The sequence below is a fragment of the Hippopotamus amphibius genome, chromosome 6 (assembly GCF_030028045.1).
Source record: "Hippopotamus amphibius kiboko isolate mHipAmp2 chromosome 6, mHipAmp2.hap2, whole genome shotgun sequence".
In the NCBI taxonomy this organism is placed as follows: domain Eukaryota; kingdom Metazoa; phylum Chordata; class Mammalia; order Artiodactyla; family Hippopotamidae; genus Hippopotamus; species Hippopotamus amphibius.
The window spans coordinates 33287637-33301602 of record NC_080191.1 but is presented as its reverse complement, the minus strand read 5'-3'; the positions used below and the strand labels follow the sequence as shown (position 1 = coordinate 33301602).

Below are 13966 nucleotides of genomic sequence, written 5' to 3'. Positions count from 1 at the left end.
ACTCAGGTTGTTCATGAACCACGGTCACTTTTACTGTTGGAATCAGTTTGGATGCAGGCTGAGAAGGCACTACAGCTTTTGCAATCACTACATAAAGCATCCCTAGGGGAAAAAGAAAAAAAAGGAGACTCTTGACTGAAATTCACATCTTATATAGAAATTAACTAAAGATGTACCACAAACTTAAGTATGAAACATAATACTACAAAATATTTAGAAAAAAATGAAAGAAAATCTTTAGGACCTAGAGCTGGGCAGAGAGTTGTTAGACTTGATGCCAAAAGCACAATCCACAAAAGGAAAAACTAATAAACTGAATCATTAAAATTAAAATTTAAAACTTCTGCTTTGCAAAAGACTGTTAGGAAGCTGACAGGAGAAGCCACACACTGAAAGAAAATATTGACAAACCACATATCAAAGGACTAGTATCTAGAATGTATAAAGAACTCACAACACTGAACAGTAAGAAAATCCAGTTAGAACACAGGCAAAACACATGAAAAGACATTGTGCTGAAGAAGATGGACAGATGGCTAATAAGCACATGAAAAGAGACTGAACCTCATTAGTCATTAAAGAAATGCAAATTAAAACCACAATGAGCTATCACTATACACCTCTCAGGATGGTTAAAATAAAAAAGAGTGACAGTACCAAATGCTGATGAGGATGCCAAGAAGCTGGATCATTTATACACTGCAGATGGGGAGGAGTGGAAAATGGTACAGCCACTCTGGAAGAGAGTCTGGTAGTTTCTTATAAAATTAAACATGTACTTATCATTTGACTCAGCCATTCCACTGAGCATTTATCCCAGATAAATTAAAACTGATATTCACAAGAAAACTTTTTACACAAATGATCCTAGCTTTATTTGTAATAGTCCCAAACTGGAAACAACCCAAATGTCCTTCAATGGGTGAATGGTTAAAAAAGTGTGATACATCCATATCATGGAATACTACTCAGCCATAAAAAGGAACAAACTATTGATACATGCAACACCTTGGGCAGATCTCAAGTGCTATGATCTGAATGTTTATATACCCCCAAAATTCATGTGTTGAAACCTAATGCCCAAGGTGCTGATATTAGGAGATGGGGGCCTTTGGGCGGTGATTAGGTTATGAGGGCAGAACTCTCACAAATGGGATGAGTGCACTTATAAAAGAGGCCTGAGAAAGCTCCTTGCCCCTTTCAGCGTGTGAAGTTACACCGCGTAGATGGCCTCTGATGAACCAGGAAGAGGGCTCCCAGCAGATAAAAAGCCTGACTCTGATGACTCCCTGGTCTTGGACTTCCAGCCCCCAGAGCTGTGAGAAATAATTTTTGTTGTTCATAAGCCATTCAGTCCGTGGTATTTTGTTATGGCAGTCTAAGCAGACTACGATATCAAGAGAATTGAACTAAGTGAAAACAAACCAATCTCAAAAGGTTAGATACTGTATGATTCCATTCATATAATATTTTTGAAATGACAAAGTACAGAAACGGAGAACAGAGTAGTGGTTGTCAGGAGTGACGGGCAGAAGGAAGAAGGTGAATATGGCCACAAAAGGGTAGCACATGGGATCTTTTTGATGGAATTGTTCTGTATCTTGATTGTGATGGTGGCTACACAAATCTACATGTAATAAAACTGAACAGAATTAAATATACACACACACGCGCACACACACACACACGCCCATACACAAATGAGTGCTGGTAAACTCTGGTAAAATCTGAAAAAGGTTAGTGGATTGTATCAATGTCAATTTCCTAGTTGTAATATTTATTATACAATAGTATGTAAGGTGGGAAACTGCGTGAAAGGTATAAGATATCTCTGTATTATTTCTTAGAACTACATGTGAATCTACAATTATCTCAAAATAAACATTTTTAAAAAGCACTATATAGTGCTTGTTTATTCTAAGTGTCCTATCTTTCTATGGGTCGACCATTAAATGCCTGATTTCTTCCTTCCCCAAACAATCCTGCTAGTCCCTGGAGTCCTAACAGTGGAAAAGAATTCACTAAAATTTAGTATTTTAACTCTTGCTTTCCAAAAATTCTTATTCATGGCTTACTATTACTAAGTGAAACACGTCCTTTGGACATAATCCTATATTTGAATACTGACTCTTACACTACATGAAATGGACAAAATACTTTCTCAGTTACCTCATTAATAAAACAGGGGGAAAACCTATTTCACAAGTTTACTGTGAAGATAAATAAAATAAGTAAAGTACTCGGCACACAGTAGTTTTTCAAATGCTCATTCCCTTCATTTTCCCATTAACGACTTAAAACCTAGCTTAATTTCTGGATAAAAACATCAACAAAAAACTTTGGTTTTCAGTGTCCAAGACATACTTGGAAAACAGGAAATGCATCTTTCACAAGCATATTGAGGGTTGGGGATGTGGTGAGGCTAAGTTAGTTCTTAGGACAAATTTCAACTTAGGAGAATATAATGATCATTTTAAGCCTTTGTTCTCACTCTGAGTCTGACAACATTTCAGCCATCGAAATGATTTATAAGTGTTTTCGTGTACCATTCATGTCATCATGATCAGTGGGTGGCTGCCACATAGATGCTTAAATCTGTAAGTAATAACCAATAATATAGCAGATTACTTCTCTTCAGATACCAACAAGTATTTATATGTTGGATGAGTTCAAGCTTTAAAAATGACAGGTACTGCAAGGATACAATTTCATCCCTTCCATTTACCTACAAAAATACTTTTTAGTAATACAGACCCCACAAGGTAATAAGCCGTAGATTCGTAGTTACAGCTTAACCAATTAAGCGACAGAGCAGCAGGAACTAAGTACACAGGGTTTAAAATTCAATGCAGGTTGCTAAACATGGTATTCTGAGCAATCTGCAGTTCAATGCATACAAACCATGAGACTCCCTAAGCAGTGCCAGCCTCAGAGAACTGTCACAGATAGAAAGAGAAGGACCAACCAAATGCTATTTCTCTAGTGGTAATAAGAAAAAGGATGAAACAAAGTGCATGTAACTTCTACTGCTTACCTTCTCTGTTTATAAACAGTCACAAATCACAAAATGCCAAGTAATACTTAAGGACCAAGTCCCCTCAAACATTTTTTAAGTACTGACATAAATTTGCAAAATGAATGCTTACCGAGCAAAATAACTTTGTTTCCTTTCCTTCTTCTCCTCCTTGGTATCCATAATATGCAATCAAAAGTGCAAAATATTTGAAAAATTCCTTTTGAATCAATGAGTCATAACCCTGTAAAAAAAATAACACAGTGACCGTAAATTAAAAAGTTTATAATGGCCAAGATGAAGAATGAAGCAGAGTGGAGCTACATGGCCCAACAAATGGAAGCTAAACTTTAACCAGTAAGCACAGTCACATGAGTCATACATGAAATACAAATGCCCCTGTGGGAAGGGGAGGGGGGGCAGGAAACTACAATTAGAAAGCAGGAATTAAACTATAAATTAAAAAGTCGCTGGAAAAATAGACTGAAGTATTTTCCTCGTAATTAACAATTATGTCAAAGTGTGCTAAAGCGAAAACTGCTGACTTTGGAAGACTTTAGGCTAACTATGCAGAAGCTAATTGTTTTTATTAATTTTTGAATTCATAATCACTCTTTTTCGAGCCATTAATGACGACTACGTCTCATACATAATGATGAAAAACAGATTACTTAGGTGTTTTACAAGAATGTTCTTTCTTTAAAAATAAAAATAACATTAGTGTTCTATTTTATTTCGGAAACATGCCAGCAAGTACACTCCACTTAAGCAAATGTGGAAACGAAAGTACAAAGCCTCAGGAAGCTATTCTTCACAATGGCTTTACATGCTGGCCTCTCCTCTCCTTCTGTCCCACCTCTGCAACCCTCACCTATGTTTCCCTGGAGCAACCCGGTTTAAACCTATAATAAGAAGTTGTCTCCAGATCAATCTTCCTTAAATACCACTTTCATCATGCCATGCCCCTGCTCAAAAATGCCCAGTGTCTACTCACTGCCTGGTTCACTAATCTAAATTTTCTGCAGAGTGTTAACCTTTCCCAAAATCTGTGTTTTCACCCCGAATGAGTCTCAGAGCAAGGAATTTTCATCAATTGAAATTATTTATTTACTAATCCATTTCAACTCCATAAACAATTTAATTCACTATGTTACTGGGAAGATAGTATGATAAGTATCAGAGACCAAAGATAAATAAGACATGATATTTGCCCTAATGAAATTTACTGTATTGCAAGTGAGACACTTAGGATTTCAGGTCAGTGGGATACAAATCGCTATGGAGAAGGCACAGAGCCTAGAGGAAGAACACCTAGCTTATGCAGGACCCACCCCACTGCAATCCCCACACACACCAAGATCTGAAAGATGAGTATGGGCTCCTGGTTAGAGGGTACCGGAGGCAAGTCCAGCTTGAACAAAAGCAAGGAGACACTATATCTCTGCTGCTCCAGGATCGAATGTGAAGCAGGGCAACAGTGGGAGCTGAGGATGAAGACAAGGGCAGGATTAGGGTCATGAAGACCTTTCGTGTCATGCCGAGGAGCTTGAACTTAATCCTAGCTATGCATTATGTGCTGCCATCCTTCCCCCTGCTCCTATGTCAGCACCTATGTCACTAAGTGACAGCACCACTCCCGGCAGACACCACCAAAGGGAGGGAGGGAGTGCAACGCATACAGATGACACAGGATGGACTTGAGAGGACTGAGAACAGACCCACTAGGAAGATATTACAGCAAAATCAATTGAGAGAGGAGGACCCACACTTAGGCCAGCAGTATTATTTGACACAGAAAGAGGGGACACGAGTTCAAGAAATATCTAGGAGGCAAAAGAGTCCAGATTCGGTGACTCATTCCATGTAGACAACATGGGACAGAAAAGAATGATGAATGCCTTCCAAGTTTCTGCTTCAGGGACTGGATAGACCGTGATACCACAGACATGATACAATCTACAGGAAGAGAGTATGCATTTGGAGGCAGGGAGCAGAAACAGATGAAAGATCAGTTTTGGACACGCTGCCTTTGAGTGCCCATGGGACAGTCAGCTGGAGACAGTCATTAGAGGTTTGATTTCGTGTAAAGCACAGGCGTGCAGTGAGGGCTAGAGAAAAAGATTTTGAAATTATCAGCATACGGTTGTAGTCAAAGAAAAAAGAAAAAGAAAAAAACCAAACAACACAATGATAATACCCTGCAGGTATGACAACTATGCAGAAGGCCCTGTATGGAAACAATGGAGGACAGGGTCTCAACTCTTACTGATTTATCTCCATGTCCTCGACATGGTGTCACCCTTGAGAGATTTACCAACCAGTAGGGAAAATCAGATGTGTGCCAATACCTAAATTGTAGAGTCAGTAACCTGGATCTGTCCAAACAATAACACTAAGAATCCAGACGACACAAAGTTCAATTTTGATTGAGGTGACAAACTAAACCTTTTAGGGTGGTGAGGATTTCAACAGGTAAAGAGGAAAAAGAGACAGCATTCCAGAAAGAAGGAACACCTGAGCATAAGTATGGACATGAAAAGGGCAAGACAGGCAGAGTAGCTACCAGGCAGGGAGAGGAAACCGACCATGATGCCTGCCTTCTGTAAGTCATTATTTCAACATATTATCCACACGTTCCCTCTTTTAATCCCTACACCCACATTATGAGTTAGGTATCCTTACTTCCGTTAAACTGTGGCTGAGAGATACTAATTTCCCTAGTTCAACATTACCAGTCTTGGTGCAGCAGAGATTTAAATCCAGTTTGGTGTACATTTCAATGCCTTTTGATAACCTCTGGGGCCAGAAAGCATTTGGAGATGAGTTAGAAAAGGTGGTCCAGAGTCAGCAGCATCCAATGCCTCGGTGTAGAGTCTACAGGTTAAGACGAACGTACCTGGCCACAGGAGGGGGCAGGACAGGTCACTGAGACCTCCCACAGCACTGCCTCAGTGAAGTCGTGGGGGTGAGCCATGCCTCAATGAACCAGGGCAGTGCTCATTCAAGAATTTGGGGAACAAAAGAAAGAAGAGAAAGAAAAGACACTGGCCGAGTGTCCAACTCTCATAACCTCCATTTCCCATGTGGCCTGAACCTACTGGGCTCCCCCCCACCTCTAAACCTTAATCCCTACTCTTCTTCCAGACTTGAGGTAACCTTGCTGCACTTCTCCTTCTGGTCAGATCCAGCCCAAGGCCTACTTCTGCTTCCCCGACCACTCATGTGCCCTTCTCTCTCTGCCCTATAAAGCACACTTCACATGTCACTTAGCGCTTGCTGTGAGGCACACAATCATACACTATGTGACAATGCCACTTCACCTAGCCTCCTCAGCCCCAACCAAACCAAAGCTCCTCCAAGTCAAAAACCACCATACTTCATACTTTCCCTATACTTCCCTAAATACCTAACACAGAACTAGGCAGAAAATCCACATAAAAGCTAATCAAGGAATTCATCCAGTCCTGGGGATGAGATCAATTACATGGCAAAGCAACATCAATCCAAGGATTCCTCTCAAATTAACAATTATTTGGAAATGGGGAATGTAGGCTCACGTCAACCTCTCTCAAACTCCAGAAAGAATTAGAACCCTGGCTCTCTGCCCTGCCCTGGGCCAGGTGTTTTATTTTAAAGTTCCTCTCCTGCATGCCACCATATGTGATGATCTGTTTATTAGATTTCCTCTCATGAATAAAAATGAAGTCATAACAATCTAATTGGAAAATTTTTATATTGCAAGCTGAGCCAGAAACTAATATTTGGTTCTAGTGGAAAAATATTGACAAAAATAGGAGCAAGAGAAAAAGCTTACAGGATCCAAGGACTGACATCTGGTGCTGCTGTGTCTGTTTAGAACCGGCAGAGCTCTTTTTCCATTTTCTATTTGATAAATAAAAAATACCCAAATCTTTGGTTTCTTTTACATTCCTGGGAATTTATATATTTCTTAAACAAAATGGATGCAGTCCTTTCAGGTCTAGACACACCAACAGCTTAACCAGAAAGGGATCAGCAAAGGATGCTATAAAAATGATTTGCACAGAGCACCACCCAGCAGCCTTCATGCTTCAGTGAAGAACCAGAGCTCCTTAAATCAATCTCTAATGGGAACTACATTTTCCATTATAAGTGGTTATAATGGGCTTCTTAAAAGCCCTTCTTTCATTTAATGTTGACTTTCTTCTCACATCAATAAACCCTAGACTCATCCAAATACTGAATTACAAGTCTCCTGCATTTACAGTGTATTACAGACCAGAAAGAATTTTATGAGGGAGCACAAGATGTATCTTCTATCTAAATATTTCTTTTTGTAATCTTAAATCAGGATGGTCAATTTAAACCTACATTCAGCTCAGTACTCAAAAAAACAAAAAAGGCCGGGCACATACAAAATCCTTACCTCATAAGAGCTGTGTTGAAGACAAAGTATTTTCTGTACCATCAGCAAACGTTTGATGCTCCCCATGACACCACTTAGAAGGGATTTAAGGACAGAGCTAACAGATTCCCTCCCTACATCAAACCAGTGTGGACCCGCACAGCCCAGGGTGGCTTTTTGGCTTCACATCTAACACACTGCAGCCCCTTCTTCGTTCAGGTATAACCAGCAAGGACTAGAAAAACACCACAGCACCCCATGATGTCCATCAGCTGTTTTCCCAACAACATGTTTCCTATTATACAAATGAAATAATGACAACAACATGCTTTAAGGCTTGGTCACACTAAATTTGGCTACATACGGAACAGACCAAAATGTACCTTTCTATGCAGACATTTCCTCCTAGAAAATACTTAGATTTATACTGAAATATGACAGGTGTTCAGTCTTTCTCAAAGCCATACTGTCATCTAAACACAGAAAGGGTATTCAAATATCAGTGTTAACCAAGGTCAGAAATTTGAATACTCTCTTTAACATGAAACCTGGGAAGAAAGACATAAACATAGAACAAAAATATGCCACAAACATGCATAGGGGAGCATCTAGGAAGTAACACCTCTAGATAAACAAATGTGTCACAGAAGCAAAGCAACAGAAAACAGAACTTAATGGCAACAAAGAACTAAAAAGTTATGACTGAAGGTGATGATCAAGGACAGGCCAGTGGTCTACCACTTGAACTGGACAAAAGCAATGGATGGCAAAATGACTGGAAGCCTCATCAACTCTTACTCCATTATTCTTTGCCCAGAAAACTGAAATTAGACCTGAAAAGAATTAAACGAATGTGGGTTTCAATGCTCTTTTACCCAAGATGAGTACAGAGATTTCATCAAATCGCCTAGATACTCTAAATGAAGACCCAACTCTGGGCTAGACAGATCACTTTATAAGTTCTCTCTAGGAAAAGAATGTGCAAAAGAGATTTCTAGAGCATCACTGGCAGGGTCAGGAATTGTTGAAAATGTGGGAAATGCTAAAAGCCTGACATGACGCAAATATATTTTAATTTTCAACAAAAGTTAGAAAAGGTAGTGTGCAAATTACACACTGAAGAACATCACATAGATTCCCAGCAAAACTTTAGACGTGATAATTAAAGGCAGCTTGGCAAGGACTTAGAAGAGGAGGCAGTGAACCCTGAGATCCAGAATATTCACAGAAAACCAACTATTCAGCAGAACAACAACAAACAAACAGATCCATTTTTGAAGCACCTACAATGGACCAAGTACTCTGCTGGAGATACAAGGATGACGACAGCATTCACAGGCCAGGAAGCTCAGGTGGAACAGGCAACGGACACCCATCAGCTGGTAAGACAAGTGGTCTGATTTTGGTGGGTACAAGGAACCACACAGCACAGAGGCAAAGCAGCTACTCTGCCAGGAAGGGAGGGAAGCTCAGGGAAACTCCACAGCTGACGCCAGAGCTGGACTATGAGGGAGGAACAGGAGTGTGATCCTGAATGCAGAAGAGGCTGGTCTCACTAGGCAGGAGGAGGACGTACAAGCCGACGAGAGGGATTGAGGCGTGCGTGGTCTGGCGTGGCTCTCGTGTAGGGCTGGTAGAGGGGAGGAAGTTCAGAGAATTGTGGCCTAGCCATATTATACTGACCTAATTTCCCTCTCGGACACAGTTGCTGTTCCAGTGCATCAAGGAAGTTAGGTAAACACAGTGTAACTGTGCTTAAAAGGCACTTGGTAAGTTTCCCTTGATCTGCTTATGAATAAGATTGAGAAATGTGGCCTAGACACGGATGCATGCTTCTATGATTAGATGCATTACGGAAAGCACGGAGGTATGTGCTGACCAGCTGACTGGCTTCAACCTGGAGGTGGGAGCCGACCTCCAACTTCAACCTGGAGGGAGGATGTTAACAGCTTAATGCAATGTCCGTTCTTCAGCCTTGTCCTCATCAGTAAATTTATCACTGACGAATGAAAATAAGGGCCTCATTAGACTTTTGGAGGGACAAATAACATCCTGGATAACAGCATTTCAATTCAGACAGACATCAGCTGTCTGTAGATGAATCTGGGGTTCTACATCTGGCGCAGGTGCTAAGGAATGAGAGAGAGGGAGAACCCAGCGCTAGCACAAGTGAACATGACGTGCAGTTTGAGGTGACAGTTAGATCCACATACCCCGTGGTGTGATTCCACTGCTCTCAACCCCCGCCCCCACCTTGGCCAAGAAACAACAACAAAACACCCACTAATGCAATCAATCCAGAATAAAAAAGACTATGATGGTCTGTCCCACCCTTTTTGAGGATTAGAATATACCAAGATTATTGCCTTTAGCTCTGGGTCTCCTACACTGCATAGGAGAAATATAAAGAAATTGGAACAAACAGAATGATTAAGTAACATAAAACTAAATTTAAAAATTTTAGTCAAAGGAGCTGGTCAGGTTGAGCATGAAAAGAGTTGGGAGGAAAGGACAGCTATTTTCAAATATCTCAAGGATCTTATCTGGTAGAGGATTTAGGCTTGTACCAGTAGAACTTCAAGGGTATACCTAGGACCAGCCACCAGATATTGAGGAAGAGGCGTCTTGGCTCAACATAAGGGGTTGATGCAAAGACCTGCCTCCAGAGAGAGCAGCTTCCTAATCGCCAAAGATGACTGAGCACAGGACTTCCTAGGCGGCACAGTGGGTAAGAATCCGCCTGCCAATGCAGGGGACACGGGTTTGAGCCCTGCCCCAGGAAGATACCACATGCCGCGGAGCAGCTAAGCCTGTGCACCACAGCTATTGAGCCTGCGCTCTAGAGCCCGTGAGCCACAACTATTGAGCCCATGTGTCACAACTACTGAAGCCCACGTGCCTAGAGCCTGTGCTCTGCAACAAGAAAGGCCACTGCAATGAGAAGCCCACGCATCACAACGAGGAGTAGCCCCCGCTCACCGCAACTAGAGAAAGCCTGTGTGCAGCAACAAAGACCCAACACAGCCAATAAAATAAATAAGTAAATTTATAAAAAAAAGGATGACTGAGCACAAGCAGACTAGCAGTTCTCAACCTTATCAAAACATCAGCACCCCTCACCTAAATAAAAACAGTTGACCCTTGAATAACAGGGGTTTGAACTTTGTGGGTCCACCTACGCTCAGATTTTTTTCAGTAAACATACTATAGTCCTACATGATCCTCAGATACAGAGAAACTGCATATACGGAGGGCCCACTGTGAGTTATACACATTTTTTTAACTACACGGAGGGTTGGCGCTCCAAACCCCCACATTTTTCAATGGTCAACTGTATTTAAGTATTTTATAACATGCGCTTTATAATGCTGAGATGAAGTTGATAAATAATATAACCCACTTAACATACTGAATTTTATGAAGTTGATGCCCCAAAGGAAAGTAACCGATAACGGGTAGTTCTATATGTAAATTCTCAGGTTTCAAAAATCAATATAATGCAAAAGAAAAGTAACTTATAACAGGTAAGTTATGTTAATAATTTATAATAATAAAGTAAATTCTCAGGGACAAGTTCATTAGAAGACACAACAAAATACTCAGAAGCTTATACCACCTTATTCAGGAGAAGGTGACATGAGATCAGAAATAATGTCACTACGTATGAGAAGCACAGGAGGATGAAAGAGCAGAGGTGAGAGGATGGGAGGGCATGGGTGATGGGGAGGTGGGGGTGCACAGAACATCAAAGTAAAAACCAGTGCTATAAATAATAACCAAACAGAATTTCTATACGTACTAATTTAGAACCAATCTCTCTTTTCTTTAGCATGTTCCAATAAATATTCATGTAGGTCCTACCGATGATATGAAAATCCCAAATATAAGGACAATTATCTGCTGTCTAGAACTGCCCTGCTCACTGCAGGGCACCTGGCACCTCTGCTTCCCCCAACTAAATGCTAGTGCCCCTCCCAATAACCATGCCAACCAAACTGCATCCCGGTGGGGTGATACACACTTAGTGAAAATTGCTGTTACAGAGGAAAGTCAGGTTCTATGGCTAGACAAATATTTTAAATTAATTTTTAATTAAAAATTTTTACTTTCAAAAATTCCTTCAAAAGTGGAGATTTTACAAACTCCACACACCTGAGCAGTTCTCTGTTTTCAAGATTCTCTGTGCTTTACCTGACTGACCCCTCTGACTCACATTATTAAGGCAGCACAGCACCTTTAAAGCGGGATGGCCCCAATTGAAATCCAGACTCCAGCATCTCCAAGGTATGCAGCCTTGAGCAAGTTACTCAATTTCTCTAGCCCCCCCCGTTTCCTTATCTGTAAAAGGGCTGCAATAGAGATGAAATGTGTCCAAGAGGTGTCTATCAAGTCCGGCACCCCCTGGAACAGAAAACTCTCTCCACTGAGATTTCAACAAGCCCAAATGTTCCTGTGTTCATGAACACTACACCTACCTTCATGAGCACCTGCAGAGCCAGATTCAAATTTGCCCCTGAGCAGAAACATTAGATCATGAACTAACTCAAGGCAGGCAGCCCGGGTGAATGAACGTAGAGATGATAGCAAGAAGCAACAGTTAAAACGTTTATCGAACACTAACCATACGCACCAGAGGGTTTCGTTCAATGCTATTACACACCGTTTAATCTTTATGACTACAGGAGAGTGCGCATTCTCAATTCTTTTTAGATAAAGAACCTGAAATTTTGAAAGGTTAAAACATTTATTCCAGGTCAAACAGCCATAAAAGTTAGAGCCAGAATGATCAGCTTTATCTAATGCCAAAGTCAAAACCACTCATAACCGCCTCTAATGTGAGGCTATATTACTACACAGAATTTTCACGTCAATTGCCTCGTTCTTCCTGGATTTACCCACCATTAAAAGAACAAGAGGGTAAACACCAGTTTTCTGGTCAATTGTCCTTTAGGACATCAAACCTGAACTGTGTTCAGGTTAGTCATTGCTCTCGTTAATAAATGCACTGCACTGAACATGTCTATGCATTTAATTAACATTTATTGTACTGGATTAGACTTTTAAAGAGGTAATTGGAAAGCACATTTCCTTTAATTCACTAAATTAAGTGAATTACCTCTTAAATTTTAAGGACAGAAGTAAAGATATAACTTTGAATATGCCAGAAATATTTCCCTTAGCAATTGACAAATTTTTTAATTTCTGTTGTTTTGAAAAGTAATCTTCTGCCAATCCAATTATTTCCCCGCTGAAAATGAAATTAGTAAATATAAAGAATCAGAATTTTAAAATGGAATTTTGAGCTTTTTAAAAAATGTTTCTTTGTTGATTTAACGTTACAAAAGTTCCTTTTCTCTAGGGACTAAAACTGAAGGTCCTTTTTAGAACTAAAAATTATGATTCTATAAAACTTCTACCAGAGGTTTTTAATATATTGCACGCATTCTCATATTAATACTTATAAGGATATAAGAATTCAGTCTTGCACAGTTTTCTACCTGTACATAAAGACAAATTAAACAGGGAAAATATGCAGAAAGTCATATAAAAAGTTATTGGAGACAAAATAGAACAGACTCTGCTCTGCTAATCTCATGTCTCAACCATAAGAGAAAACTTCCTCTTTCTCACCATCAGTCACTATTTATCAGGTGTCTGCTCCACGCATATGATTGTCCCCACTCTCAAAAGAGTTGAAAAAAATCTGACGCTGGCATGGTCACAGAGGTGGTTTCTCGGGACACACCCCCTACTACTGCTCCAGCACTGTAAGATCACTTCAGATCATCTCTAGGGTGGGTCTAAAGGTGGTAGGCTCCAAACAGTATCAATAAACAAACAGGTGACATGGGAAGAAAAGTTTCTCTTTGATTACTTTTGGAATTCATTTTAATATTATTAGACAGACCCACTGCTAAAATCCCAGGATCTCTGGCCGATTTGATTTTTGGGGGGCAGGTATCTTCTAGCCCTGGCCTAAAAGGAATTAAAAAAAAAAAAAAGTTCCGCAGTCTTATGGTGTCTCTACTAGTATAGAACTCAAGCCTATTCCCCAAGGCCTTGCAGAGAGTAGACACCAATATGAATCACTGCACCCGCTGCCTCTGCTCACAGCAAATGCCATCACTACTGCAGGGGTTCTGGTCTTGCATCATGCCCCAACTCCTTCAATTTCAGGACAGAAATAAGTGTGAACAGCGGTTACTATTAATTATTATTATTATTATTTGGTGGGGGTATCAATTTGATGGATCTGAATTAGGGTTAACTGATGCAAGCAAAGCCAGTAAAATTTGATGGATGTAATAAATGGAATGCCTTTGCAAAGAACATACAGTATATGGGCTGCAAACACTCATCTCCAAGAATTAAACTGGAGCGTCTTTTGAGACTGTCAAGAGACCTAAAGTTCACTTTACCAGGTAAATGGCCATTTCACGAAGGAAAAGCCACATGCTGCTTCTCACGTGGACGGTACTGGCAACTGAATGCCATTTTCAAAGTATGCTGGCATACACTCGTGTAAAAACGCAAAATAAAGAATAATTGAATTATCACTCTTTTTATAT

General features: G+C 40.3%; 1 protein-coding gene across 10 annotated transcripts in view; it reads right to left on the bottom strand.

Moving 5' to 3' along the window:
* NCOA7 (nuclear receptor coactivator 7) overlaps positions 1-13966 on the bottom strand; it is a 146566-nt gene that overhangs the window by 119427 nt on the left and 13173 nt on the right. For all 10 annotated transcript variants that reach the window (XM_057738471.1, XM_057738473.1, XM_057738477.1 and 7 more), the window contains one exon: positions 3147-3257. In XM_057738471.1, the coding sequence (XP_057594454.1) occupies positions 3147-3196 (50 nt within the window). In that variant the 5' untranslated portion in view covers positions 3197-3257. The remainder of the gene's footprint in view (positions 1-3146; positions 3258-13966) is intronic.